General features: G+C 44.8%; 1 protein-coding gene across 1 annotated transcript in view; it reads left to right on the forward strand.

Moving 5' to 3' along the window:
- Positions 1 to 11,085, forward strand: part of lats2 (large tumor suppressor kinase 2) — a 28,542-nt gene extending 17,457 nt beyond the window's left edge. The window contains exons 3-9 of the mRNA XM_023402258.2: positions 4,526 to 4,658; positions 4,841 to 6,438; positions 7,090 to 7,317; positions 7,421 to 7,775; positions 8,299 to 8,481; positions 9,178 to 9,284; positions 9,972 to 11,085. Coding sequence (XP_023258026.1) covers positions 4,526 to 4,658; positions 4,841 to 6,438; positions 7,090 to 7,317; positions 7,421 to 7,775; positions 8,299 to 8,481; positions 9,178 to 9,284; positions 9,972 to 10,520 — 3,153 coding nt within the window. The 3' untranslated portion in view covers positions 10,521 to 11,085. The remainder of the gene's footprint in view (positions 1 to 4,525; positions 4,659 to 4,840; positions 6,439 to 7,089; positions 7,318 to 7,420; positions 7,776 to 8,298; positions 8,482 to 9,177; positions 9,285 to 9,971) is intronic.
- Positions 11,086 to 14,228: the final 3,143 nt, after the last annotated feature.

A 14,228-nucleotide genomic window follows, 5' to 3' on the forward strand; every position in this document is an offset into this window, starting at 1 on the left:
GTGTGGGGGGGGGGGGGTCGGTCTTGGACTCAGGGACATACAGTTATTTATGTGTATGAAAAGGCAGATGCAGTGGGAGGGGACGTAAGCAGGCGTGTGCTCAAGCGTATTCACACCTATGTAGATGCACTGTGATGGACAACACACACACACACACACACACTACCGAAGGCATAGAAAGTGTGTGGCCTTGGCATTTCCTGGCTTTGAGAGCTGACTCTGCCCGCGCTTCTACTTTTAAACCATTTATGTTTGATTTAGTTTCCTCCTGACGAACACAGACGGCCAGTCTGTCTGAGAAACCGCAGAGAGAAGGGGCACAAAATGGCTGCTTCGGGATAAAACTTCTCTCCTGGGCTTTTCTTGTGTTTCCTTACACTCTAGGGACAGATATATATTTTGTTGTTTCTATTGTTGGAGGACATTATTCTTCTTTTATTACCATCGAAAACCTAAGGTTGTCATTGAGGTATTTTATAACCGGTTTCAAAACAGTTACTACGAATGTCTTAATATCACATAGAAGGACGTGCAGGTTAATGTGAATACCGCCTTTCAAACACAGACACCATTTAAAGTGGAAAGAATTACTTTAGAAAAACATGTAAATCATAATGAAGATGAAAAATAAAATAAAAGTAAATAACACACTGGCACTAAACGTACTAGAGGAAAAAAGTGAATCGGAGAAAATTAATTAAAGGCAAAAGAAAAGTTTTTAAGTAGATTGAAGTTTCTGCTCATTGAAGAGGTTTCTTCCATCTGTGTGCAGCCTAGTAGCTAAATTACAGTTTTAACATTTTGGTTCTGACTCCGGGAACTTTTATCCGACTGCTCGGCCGGGCCGCTGACTGATTTATAAACTAGCAGCAGCACTTTAAAATCTTCTAAAATGATCACAAAGCCATTGTAAAGATTTAAGAGTAGGGATGATGTGCCCAGTTCTCCTGGTTCTTGTTAGAAATCTGGCAGCCGCAGTCTCAATGTGCTGCAGGTGTTAAATGGTCTTTTTGAGAAGAGTAATGCGTAGACCTTTTCAATAGTCCATAAACGATGATACATATGTTATAGTTGTGGTAGAGCTCCAGATTTTTTATATTTATGGTGTAAAACTACAACTATATGCTTACAATATTGAGGATTCAGTTACTCACAACTACCATACTATTGCTCATATTGCAATCACAATATCTGCCAAAAATAATCGCAATATGATTTTTATTTTTCTGAATCATATTTTGCACATCAGACCGAGCTAAGATAAAGTGAAATAAAATAAACAGTGCAGTTAATAAATATGCATGTTTGCCAGTTTTACATTGAAAAGCACCCTCAGCTTGGTCGGGCACCCTGCTAAGTCATTAAAGTAACCCCCCTCCTGTGGCAGATACACAGCTTTCTGTTCTTCGTTCTGTTCTTCCTGCAGATCACTTCAGGTTCTGAGGTATTTTTAAGCTGTTTAAGATCTACTCACAGATTTTCAGTCATGTTCAGGTCAGGGGACTGTGAGGGGGGCCGTTCCAAAAGCTCCCGCTTGTGTTTCTTGAAGTAGTTCATGGTGGATTTTGAGGTCTGCTTTGGATCATTGTCCTGTTATTGAAGCCTCTTCTCAGTTTCTCTTTCTTGGCTGACTGCAGGACATTTGCATCCTGAATATGCTGATATTTAGTTCCCTTTGTGTGTGCGCAATGTTTACTGTGTCACACTGCCTGCACATACCCCAGTTACTATTTTAACATTTTCTATTTTTTGGGTTCATGAAATAAAAGGTAACAGTGCATTGATAATGAATGAATGCACAAAGAAAGGCTCATTTTTAATGTATGTTTGCTGCAGGAGTTGTTAAATTCCCCTCACTTCAAAAATAAAGAAATGCCCTGGGGTGCTTAAACTTTTGAATACAGATATAAAGCAAGGATTTAACTCTGTCAGGGTTCGTGGTTCAGTCCCTCCCCCCCTCCAATGACTGTCTGAATCATGACATAGACTTAATGTCACCTGTGAAAGCCAGACGACTGTGATTTGTGGCTGCTGCTACTGCGTGCGGCCAGCAGGGGCGGCTGAGCGTCGGGGCTGAACGTCGGCTCTGTCGGCGCGGCCCGGCCAGAGGTCTGAGTTGAAATGTCTTTGCAGTGAGGTCATATGCCATTCGAGGGGGTTTCCTCATCTAGGTGTGGGTCTCTCCGTCGGAGAGGGAAGGATAGATCTTCTGTTGTGTTTATGTTCCCCTTTGGTGTCCTGTTTGTTTACATGTTTACTGGTATAAAGAAAACAGGAAATGAATATAGCCTGACGGCTTTGTCTCATCACTTGAAGGAATTTTAATTTGCATGCAGGGTCGCATTATAGGACCCTGTTTTCACTTTAACACCAAAGAGAGGAATTTCAGTAAAAGCTATAATGAACTGGGGTTCTCCCATTAAATCTCTATTACGTAAAAACCATTAAATCCGTCCTTATGGGAAGAGATGTAGATAAACATATGAAACATTTGCGGACTAATAATGGACAAACTTAATATAGTACAGAAATCATATGTGCTATCCAAAGTAAACTGCCATATAGAGACACTCGTCCTAATGCAACATACTGTGGGAGAGGAACTGTATAACAGTAGGTAACTATCTGCTGTTTCACTGCGGCCTGAGTCTTGTAATATTCTGTAGCAGTGGTGCAGCTGACACACACTTTGTTATAACTTAAGTCTATGAAGCTGTCAGTTTGGCTCCCGCCCCCCCTTTTTTTTATTAACTTGATATAGAGCCCAACATTTCAAACTATAAATCAGAGCCACAGTTGGTTACTGTGTCTTGCTCCAGCCTGAGAACGTGTTCAAGCGTCTCTGTGTGGGCGGGTGTTGAATTTATTTTCTCATTCTTTAAAATCTCCTGCTTTAAATTAACACAAGAACCAACAGGAATGACTGACGGTGTTTAATAAAAGGCGATAAACTGGAGGGGAATGCACTGCGTTTTTGCTGCGGCATTTTTCACATAGGTGACCTACATACCACTGGGCTTTTACAGTGACCCACCTGTTGGAGAGCAAGTCTCCAGGCATGGGATCAGCTCCAGATGCCCCCCACCCCACCCCACCCCACCTCAATGGTTTGGAGACAAGCCACAGAGAAAATAAAATACAGTTTTACATGAAGAAGATGGAGAATGCGGTCAACCTGATGCATAGATCCTCAAGAGAAAATATGGAAGCTGCTTGGCCACACAGTCCACTTTAATACAGTTGAAAATGAAACACAATCTCAAGCTTTTCCTGTGGTATTTTAGTGGTTTTAGTATCTTACGCAAACAAAATCAGGTCAAAGTTAAAGTGATTTGTAGAGGCATTTTTGATACGATAGCGGTAAGTGCTTAGCTCACTGTCAAACACTTAACATTTCCTGTGAATACTTCAGTTGGCTGCCAAACGGGGATCTTTTTAACGCAGCATGCTTTCAAATTCCCTGGATCCTTTTCACAATATCCACGCGTTAATTCTTCTACATTTTCTATTCTACGTTTTGGGTTTCTGACAATCGTAGCATAGCAAGTTCTGAGTCTCTGTTGACTCTTAAATCATTGAAATGAGCAGGGGGGAGGAAGAAAGAATCCATCCAGAAATGTAGAATATTACAGTATTCTTTGGGAAATGGTGGGTAACGATAGTGAGTTTATGCTGTTAGAGTTAAATGAACTAAAACAGTAACTCCAGTATACTATAGGGAGATCTTACCCAGTCATTTCTAGTGAAGCTTGTCAGAGGTAGACACAGGACCACACCCTGCTGCTGCACTACAACAAATGAATCACTCACATGAAATAATTGCACCCATTACAAATGATCATGTGGCTTTATAGTAAGAGCCTTGGCTCAGAGTTTTCTTTGGATGCAGACTCAGGAACTGTTCACTCATCATATTTCCCAACCGCAACCACTTCAGTTCCTCAAGTTGACATTATTTCAGGTGTGTTTTTAATATTGAAATCAGACATGTCACGACAAAATAAACGGTGATTAAAAAACAAAACATTATTACACTTTCTCATTGCCTTTCACATAACTTTCCCATGTCTAATAGTCATTTGACCTCGATTCGGTGGTGTGGTGTTTTTTTTGTGTGTTGTTGTGACAGGCACAGGAAGTCACTGGTATGTGACCCTAAGTGGAGAGGATGCAGGTGCTTGAGCACCTACTGAGCCGCTGTGTTTTTTAAAGTTTGTGTTTTTTTTTATTCTGGGTTTATGGACACAAAAGCAGATTAACCTCTGCCCGTTTTTTTGTGTGTATTTTTGTGTGATTAGTTGCAGAAATGATTGCAGAAAGGTTTTTCTTGTGTGTTTTTATATAAGACTTTAATATATTTTCACATTTTTGGCACCGACCAACTTGTGTCACTTGTCAACATGTACGGCTTCTTGGGTTTTGACGACATTAAATGTGTCAAAAAGCTGGAAAAGTAGAGATTATAAAAAAAAAAAAAAGTGTCAAAAAGTTTCTCAACATTTTTGTTTGTGTGTGTGCTTCACAGGAGATGGCAGTGCGGGCGCTGAAGCAGACAGGAAGCAGGAACATCGAAGCGGCCTTAGAGTACATCAGCAAAATGGGTTACCTTGACCCCCGCAATGAACTCATCGTCCGTGTCATCAAGCAGACTTCACCAGGTACAAATACAACCTCAATAAGTTAGTTTTTGACCAGTGGATTTTAAATGCTCTACATTTCTCTGAACTACATACATTTAATGTTTGCACTTATTGATCTACTTTTTTAACCAACAGCAGACAGCTAGGATTAAATTGCTGTTTATGGTTAATATATTGAGATGTATTTCTGTTCCTAATAGGAAAAGCTGGCATGCCAAATGGAATGGACCACCGGCCTGCGTTGGAGGCTTCAGGTGAGGCAGGTGCCATGCCTCCATACCATCAGATGGGGGCTCCGATGTATGAGGGGGCGGGATACGGCCCTGAGGGTGAGATGCCCAGACCCTACATGAGTGCTCCCCCTGTTATGAACTACATGATGCCCCCATCTGGTGCAGCACAAGGCCCTGCCATGGGAAACCCAATGGGTCGACCTCCCAGTATGGGCACCTATCCACCAGTGATGGCCACCCAGAGCAACCCAGCCAACACCATGTACCCTCCAGGGGCCCAGCAGAAAGGCTACCCCGGGAGCATGGAGCAGCACGGGCCCATTATGAGCTACAACGTCCCCGGCCAGCCTCTTCAACTCCAGCCACAGCCACCAGGGGGCCCTGTCCCAGGTCCCCACTATGACTACGGTCATGCCAGGCCGCACATGATGGAGCCTGCAGGCTATGGTGTCAAGAGGACCCCCTCCTTCCAGAACAAGATGGCACCGCCCCCCATGGCGCCGCCAGACAACTACGTCAACATGCAGGGGAAAGGGGCCATGGGTCAGAACGGGCCAGGAGGAGGCGGGGGAGGGTATCCTGCCAACCTGTACCTGCCCCCTCACTCCCACCCTCGACAGGCCAGCCCCACGTCCCACCAGGTCCACATGATGTCCCGTTCCCCTGGTGGGGTGGCAGCCATGGGCCCTGATTTCTCAGATCTGCCACAGGGCTTGATGACACCATCCAGGGCCAGCCTCAACCTGGACCTGTATGAGCACCACTGGGCGGGGCCTCCAGGCCCTGAAGGGGCCCCTCCAGCCAGGCAGCCCCAGCCCCAGGGCCCATTCAGGGGGGAGGTGCGTGTCCCCAGCAGAACCAACTCCTTCAACAGTCGCTCCGCGGGGCCCAACGGTGTCCGGCCTGCGATGGCTGCACCTCCTACAGCTGGAAAACAGGACCCCTCATTGGGCCCACCCAACACCATCACAGCTGTCACATCCCCGCCCATTCAACAGCCGGTCAAGAGTATCCGTGTGATGAGGCCAGAGCCCAAGACAGCTGTGGGACCGTGTCACCCCGGCTGGATGACTGCTCAGGCCCAGGATGCAGCAGAGCCTCTGGCCTACATGCCAGAGGAGACTTACCCCCTTGAGCCTGCTCAGGAGCCACGCTGCCCGCCACCACCTTACCCCAAAAATCTGCTCATGTCCGGGGCAGCTGGCGAACCAGGGGCCCTGGAAGGACCCGGAGCCATGTGTGGAGCTCAGGACCTCAGCAACCCTACTGCCAGAAGCACACACAACGGCAGCGGAGGGAGTGGAAAGGGAGAGGAGAGCCAGCAGGTGAAGGAGAAGACGAAGATGGGGAAGGGAGAGAAAACGGTGAAAGACAAGAAGCAGATCCAGACGTCACCCGTTCCCGTGAGGAAGAACGGACGCGACGAGGAAAAGAGGGAGTCGCGCATCAAGACCTACTCACCTTTCGCCTTCAAGTTCTACATGGAGCAGCACATAGAGAATGTGATGAAGACCTACCAGCAGAAACTCAACCGCAGGCTTCAGCTGGAACAAGAGATGTCCAAGGTGAGGTGACATGTTACCGAACTCCCTGCTCATCAACTGCTTTATGTTTCAATTTCATAGAAACAGCCAAGTTTACATTATTAAATGTTGCTTTTCAGCGGACATCAGAGTCATCCAGTCTCTGGTAGTTTATTTTGAAAGAGAGTTAAATCAGTTGCTGTCTTTTATGTTGAAAATCATCTACATTCTTGGTCAGAAGTAATGTATGAGCTGTTTGTAGTTAATGGTCTAAAACCTGAACCCACTAGTTAAAGGTCTTGTGTCTGTATAGCAGTTGAGAATGATAATGAGTTGTACGGAGCAGTGATGTCCGAGAGGTTATTCTCCCTCAGGACTTTGTATCAGACAACAAAACCCTTGTGTTGGTACGAGGAGTCGGTGCGTTCACACTTGTGTTTGCATGAGCTCGTCTTGAGTCATGACTTTGGCCTCTGCCTCTTTTGACCCACTTTAAAAACGAATGAAAGACATTCTCAGAGGAGAAAAAAAATACCACAGCCAGACTCAGACACTTAAATAACAGAATTAGTTAAATTTGACAACAGAGGTCAGGGCGCCGGGTTGCAGCTCTCGCCGCATTCTTGGGTCATTGCTAATCACAGATGAGAAATTAACTCTCATGCTCGCCCTCTGTCTCCTCCTCTCCCTCAGGCCGGTCTGTCGGAAGCGGAGCAGGAACAGATGAGGAAGATGCTGAACCAGAAAGAGTCCAACTACAACAGGCTACGCCGCGCTAAAATGGACAAGTCTATGTTTGTCAAAATCAAGACTCTGGGCATAGGTGCCTTCGGCGAAGTGTGTCTCACGCGTAAAGTGGACACCTGCGCACTGTATGCCATGAAAACACTTCGCAAGAAAGATGTCCTCAACCGCAACCAGGTGAGTTAATACGTTTTGAATGAATGTAGTAACACAGTGTCACCTTGTTGAAGATGTCCTGAGTTATGCAAACGAGTTCAAACGAGCACGTTCGTTGGTGCAGGTGGCCCACGTGAAAGCGGAGCGTGACATCCTGGCGGAGGCGGACAACGAGTGGGTGGTGCGCCTCTACTACTCCTTTCAGGACCGCGACAGCCTCTACTTCGTCATGGACTACATCCCCGGAGGAGACATGATGAGCCTGCTCATCCGAATGGGCGTCTTCCCCGAGCCCCTGGCGCGCTTCTACGTGGCGGAGTTGACGCTGGCCATCGAGAGCGTCCACAAGATGGGCTTCATCCACCGCGACATCAAGCCGGACAACATCCTCATCGACCTGGACGGACACATCAAGCTGACAGACTTTGGTCTGTGCACGGGCTTCCGCTGGACGCACAACTCCAAATACTACCAGAAAGGTGAGGCGGTTTAAGACGATGGTTTAATGCTCCTCTCATGCTACATGGCTGAAATATCTTAACAAACACATGCACGTACAGACAGGATCTAACTGACCACATGTTATAATTGACTGTATAATGCAATATACTAATAAAAGGGATATTCACAGATTAACTAGATCCTACTCTCGCTACTTTCTAATGGAGAATCACAGTTCATATAAGTCCCATTTCTTTTCTCTGATCCTAAATCTTAGGCTTCGATTTTGTTGACTGAGCTTATTTGTATTGCCCCTTTTCAATAACAAAGCAATACAAAGTGCTTATATTGTTATATAAATCTGTGTACCATCTGCATAATTATGGTAAAATAAGGCAAAATTCACTGAGCGTGCCGTTGCCTTGTCAGACACAGTTTTTCTTTTGCACGTCAGAAAAGCTGCTAATTGTTCAGAGTGGTCCCATCCAGCTAATCCAGGCAACGTGTCGTGTGTTTTCTGTGTGGATTTCAACAACATAGTTCCTCTTCTTCTGCCTACAGGAAGTCACGTCAGACAGGACAGCATGGAGCCCAGTGACTTCTGGGACGACGTGTCCAACTGTCGCTGTGGCGATCGGCTGATGACACTGGAGCAGCGCGCCAACCGGCAGCACCAGCGCTGCCTGGCTCACTCCTTGGTGGGAACACCGAACTACATTGCACCTGAGGTTCTGCTGCGCAAAGGTGGGGGACAATACCATGGATAATATTTTTATTTATCTGGTTATTTAATCACGTAGATAAAAAGGGTTAAAACATTGCTACTTTGTGAGGAGTCAGTTTCACATGGAGTCATTGTTTTGCTTAGCTCATTGATGGAAAGAGAGCACATGTGGCGGCTGGAAAACGACAGCTAAAATGAATCTGAGGCTGAAGAATTCAACATTAACTGATTCATTAACCAAATACAAATTTGTATTGTCTTTGCATTTGCCTGTTGATACTTTCAAAGTAAAGAAAAACAAGGTTAAAATTCCTTTAATTTCAGATCCTTTGTGGCAAAAGTGTCTCTGAGCCAATTATACGTTTTCATTTTAGACATTTAGTTTATTTACATTTATCCTGCACAACGTAAGAGCAAGTTTTAATTCTTGGATTATGAAAATTAAACGTTTACCATCATAAGGAATGTGAAATCAAAAATCATATTATTACCTTAGAATTTCTGCATATGCAGTAGAGTTGTTAAATACTTGGACACTGACATGTTATTCGATGTGTTGGCTCTGTGTTCGGCTTGCTGAATTTAAAATGAAACAATAACTATGATGTTTTTGAGGTTTTGTGTGTTGGCTGAACACAGTGGTGGATTGTGCTCCATGATTGTCTCTCAAGTGAGAGCACTTATAGATTAATCTGATATTCTTGCCTTGTGTGCAGGTTACACCCAGCTGTGTGACTGGTGGAGCGTGGGAGTAATCCTGTTTGAGATGCTGGTGGGACAGCCGCCCTTCCTGGCTCCCACACCCACCGAGACTCAGATTAAGGTCAGTGAAGAAGAAAAATATCCCCCCCCCCCCCCCCCCCCCTCAAATCATGTGAAGGAATTGAATATTGGCCACATTATATCTGCCCTCCTGCTGGACTTAAATTCAAACTTGTATGACCAACAAAGGTGGATAAAACTAGATGACAGGTTACCAAAAGTATGTCCAATAAATGAGCCACTACTGAGTCCACATGACCTTTGTTAAAGGGTCAGTTCAGTCATATCATTAAGTATCCAGACGTACAGATAGGTTTGGAATCACAAGCCGTTTTTGGACTAAGAGTCAAAATTGCAGTCGACAAAAACATTTTCGCTCCATAGCTGTTCTGGAGCTTTCGATCGCATCTCGAAGTCTTCCTCACCAGATGGAGTTTGCCCAGTTGAAAAAACGGTCTTACTGCAAGGTCTATTCAATAGCTGCTCTGAAACTTTCGGGCGTATCACATGACCTTCCTCATCAGATACAGTTGTAGCTACATACCATATCTACACTTGCATGACAACTGGGTAACTCCATCTGTCGAGGAAGATCATCTGATACGTTTGAAAGTTCCAGAACGGCAGCTGATTGGACCTTGTGGTGCATGAGTCAACTTGTGTTTCCAGGTTCAAGAGGGAACTTTGAATCTCAGTGTCTATGTTGCTATGGTAACCTCACGTATGATGTCGTCCCCCCCCTCCACAGGTCATTAACTGGGAGAGCACACTGCAGGTGCCCGCCCAGGTCAAACTGAGCCCCGAGTCTGTCGATATCATCGGTCGCCTCTGCTGTTCCGCAGAGGAGCGGCTGGGCGCCAACGGTGCCGGCGAGATCAAAGCCCACCCCTTCTTCACCCAGACGGACTTCTCCAGCAATCTACGGCAGCAACCGGCGCCCTACCGGCCCAAGATCGCCCACCCAATGGACACGTCCAACTTTGACCCCGTGGAGGAGGAGGGCGGTCCCGGGGCGTGGAGTGACAGCGGGGACAGCACCCGTGCTTTGGACACGCTCTGTTCCCCGCATGGGAAGCACCCGGAGCACGCCTTCTACGAGTTCACCTTCCGCAGGTTCTTCGACGACAACGGCTGCCCCTTCCGCTACCCTAAACCGCTCGAGGCCAGCGAGGCGCCGCTAAGCATCACCGGAGCCGGCGGCATGGGCCCGGAGGAGGAGGAGGAACAAGAAGAGGAGGAGGAGGAGGAAGAGGATGATGAAGAGGAGGGAGAGCAGGGTGAGCCGGTGTACGTCTAGAGCTGCAGACTGATACTCCTTCCTGAGCAGCGTGCGTCTCGACCCCTCCCACCTACCACGGCTCTTCTTCTCTGTATGTGTCTGTGTGTGTTAATGCATATCTGGCATGTGTGATTGTTAAAGCTGCAGGAGCAGGATTGACGAACATCGCCACCTTGTGGAATCTGTAGTGCGTCCACGGCGACTTCAAACACGAAACTCCCCTGATCCGGGACCAAGAAACAACATTCTAAATGTGACTGACTGCACCAAGGGTGAAGCGTCTGCGTTCAGCAGAGCGAGACTCAGAAACTGTTCAGGTTGAGAGGAGATAGTTAATATCCTTGGGAATGTAAGGATGTCTGGATCTAATGGTTCTAATTCGAGGACTGCTTCTGGTTCCTCCAGCGGTTTCTTGTCCCATTCCTTCCACCCTTGGTCTTACGGACGACTGAAACACCTCGACGGTGATTGTGTGACACAGGAGCGACTTCCTGTTCTACCTGAGCTGCTTTACACTCAAATATTGGACACAGCAATGTGAAGAGTGGAACCAGTTTACTCATTGATCGCACGGGGGGTAGGGGTGGGGTAAGGGGCGGGGTGGGGGGCTAGCAACACGCCTCTTTCACAGCTGCTGCAAAATAAGCTACAAAGACACATGCATGCACATGCACACACACACACACACACACACACACACACACTTATTCAGTACAGCTTGTGCTTGGTTACAAAGGGTGAAATAGGTGTGGGTCTCTCACAGGTAGATTTCAGTGTCTCAGAGCAGACGGACGAACAAATTCTCACAGAGAAAATAGTTGTTTTCGGTGTGAGACAAAACGTGTCCCTTTTGGCAGCATCCAGTTTTCAAAATTTCTATATTTCTAATTTCTGCAACAGATCAAATTAAAAATTAGAAATGTATCTTTTCCATCCACAGCTGCCTCGTTTTGTGCCAACTCGAGTTCGGTGTAATGTTTTGTCATTTAGACGGAGCCCGATACTTCTTCCCTCGGAGGTTACAAATATCCTTGTCTTTATGAAATGCTTCCTGTTACTGATCCTGTATCCTGACTGACCATTTCAAAAGCCACCTCCAACAAAATCCTTAACCTGCACAGGCGCGCAGATCATGTGTGTGTGAGTTTGGTTTGAGCTGATTTTGTTTTAGTTCGATCCAAGACTGAACCACTTATTAAAACCAGGAACTTTCACTATAAGCCTCACATGCAGTGAATTTCTGCTCATAAATTACAAGAAAAGTTGGATCAGATGAAAAATATTGTTGTTAAAATGATACTTATTGTTTTTTTGTTGTTTCTTTTGGGGGCGGGGGGGCACAACACATAGTTTCTCATGCTTTGTTTTAGGGAAAGAACTGATGAATATAATAACAGAAACAGGCCTGAGCCCGTCAGGTCGGTGGGGGCTGAGCTGTTTTCTGACTGAAAATCAAAGCTCTAGCACACACACACACACACACACACACACACACACGCATGCACACACGCATGCACACACTCATTTAATTTTTTTTTTAAGATCAGTCCCACAGTTTAACTTAACCAGCCTCCTCTGTCCTCTGGAGGCAGTCACAAAAACAAACACAAAGCAACATGTTCTTACAGCAGCCAAACATGTGATAGTATGACTATGTGCAATACAAAAAAATTACATTATATATAGTTTTCTAAACACTTAATATCCTTTTTGAACTTTTAGTACTGAAATGTACAAATATATTGGTTTATATATATATTTTCTTTTTCAGTTACATCATGCTGCTTATTATTGTGGTTAATATTATTTACATTATTATTATAATTGTTATTACATGTGTACCTGTTTTCTTTTAAAGAAGTGTTGGCTTCGTTGCCAAGTGTGCCTGGGTTTTGAAAGTAATGAGCTATGTGCCTTTCTAATTGAGTGTTGGGGTGTGCGTCGCCGCTCGATGACGAAGGCGACGTCAGTGGTGATGATGATGATGATAATGATGATGATGATGATCAGTGTTTGCAGAACATTGTTGGTAGACTCTTCGCCTCCTGCAGCCGGGCTGGTCCTGAACGCAGGAGGGGAGGGTGTAGAGGTTTCTGGTTTCAGAGAGAGATGGAACAGAGTAGATCAAAGTGAGAGGAAGAGGAGGAGTGAGGCAGGTGAGCTTCAGGAAATGTAATTGGAAAATAAGAATGAATAGCTTTCTCTGTTTTACAAACAAACGGTTAAACTTCAACAAAGAGTTAGTGTTTGGTACATTTTCTTTATTTATCCGAAATGACCACAAGTTTGAGTGTTGTTTAACTCTGTACTTTTATTACAGACCTGTGCCATGTTCTGTGTTGGTGACACTTATCATCCAGTACCTTCATGCTTATTGACAATCAGTAAACGGTAACCGCTCTCTTTGAACTGAGCTGTTTGGTTGATAATTAATACCCAACTGTTCCAACAGTATTGTGAAGTTGACTAAATGACTGGGAATGCTGAAGAAGTCAGAACTTTTTAAAGTGATTCTCTGATGCATAACTGGCGGAGTGGTGAAAAAATGTGTGGATAAGATTTGTTACAGAATTTTTTTTTTTTTTTTGATATTATTATTATTATTATTATTTTGCTTGACAATGTATTGAAAGTTTTTTTTTTCTGTAAATGTGCCTTGTGTTCTACAATGAGCAGCACAATCTTAAAAGATGACCTTCTTCTTATCATCTCTTCTTCACAGACCTCCTTTTATCTGTTATTACTCTCGATGTGGGGAAACTGACAGAGCACGCTCTGTTTCACATTCATACTGGCTTTGTTGTCACGCACCGACATTATTGTTCTTATTCTAGCCGGTAACTGACAGTAAGTAGAATTAGATAAGGCAGAGTTTTAGGGAAAGTGTGTGGGACAATAAATTACAACTCCTGCAATCAAAGACAGATGAAATGTTTAAATCGAATGTGGCTTTTTCTCTTCAAAGACGCCATATTTCTGTAACTCAGTGTATTTCTGGTTGATATGTTTTGCTTTAGGAAAGGGAAACAGGGGTGTCACCGCTGTACAATGTTCCAACTGGTGTAATTTGGAGTGGGTTGTTCACAAATTTAATTTCATATCACAGATTTGTTGCATAAATACACAAAAAAACCTCAGTGCAATCACAATATTTTTTTTTGCTCTTTGTCGTGAACATGTTTGGTTGTGGCTTAAACTACACTAAAGCCAGTATCCTGTATGTAAACACAGCCAGTGCTGCCTGTGGTCTTCTGCAGAGCAGCACCACAGGATGCATCATGGATGAGGTGCCTTGCTCAAGGGCACCGTCATTGCTTTTAGTAAAGCAGACAGGCGTTGCTCTTTCACTCTTCCCCATCCAGTTGTTCTGTCAGCCGGTCCAGACGTCTACCCAGGCGTCCTTCCACTTCTCTAAACCTCACATTGACTGCGTTGTCAATCCACATCGACCAGGACGGAGTGCTGCATGACAAATAGCTTTATACCGAGAGCTGCGACTCTCTGCAGAGTGTGTGAGTGCCACAGAGGGTGTGAGGTTTTGTTTTTGTTTTCTGTTTCCAAGGTTAGACAATGATGACCGACAATCTTTGACTGACTTGATCTGATTTCTTCACAAGACTTCCTTGTGTATCCTTTTCATTTTGTATTTTTACTCTAAGGAGCCTCCGTTCGTCTTCGATGCTTCTTAATGTATGATACAATTCTGTTACTCTTGAATTTATATTT

Source organism: Seriola lalandi, unplaced genomic scaffold, assembly GCF_002814215.2.
Source record: "Seriola lalandi dorsalis isolate HSWRI2012SDOR001 ecotype SW California unplaced genomic scaffold, Sedor1 jcf7180002053912, whole genome shotgun sequence".
NCBI lineage: Eukaryota > Metazoa > Chordata > Actinopteri > Carangiformes > Carangidae > Seriola > Seriola lalandi.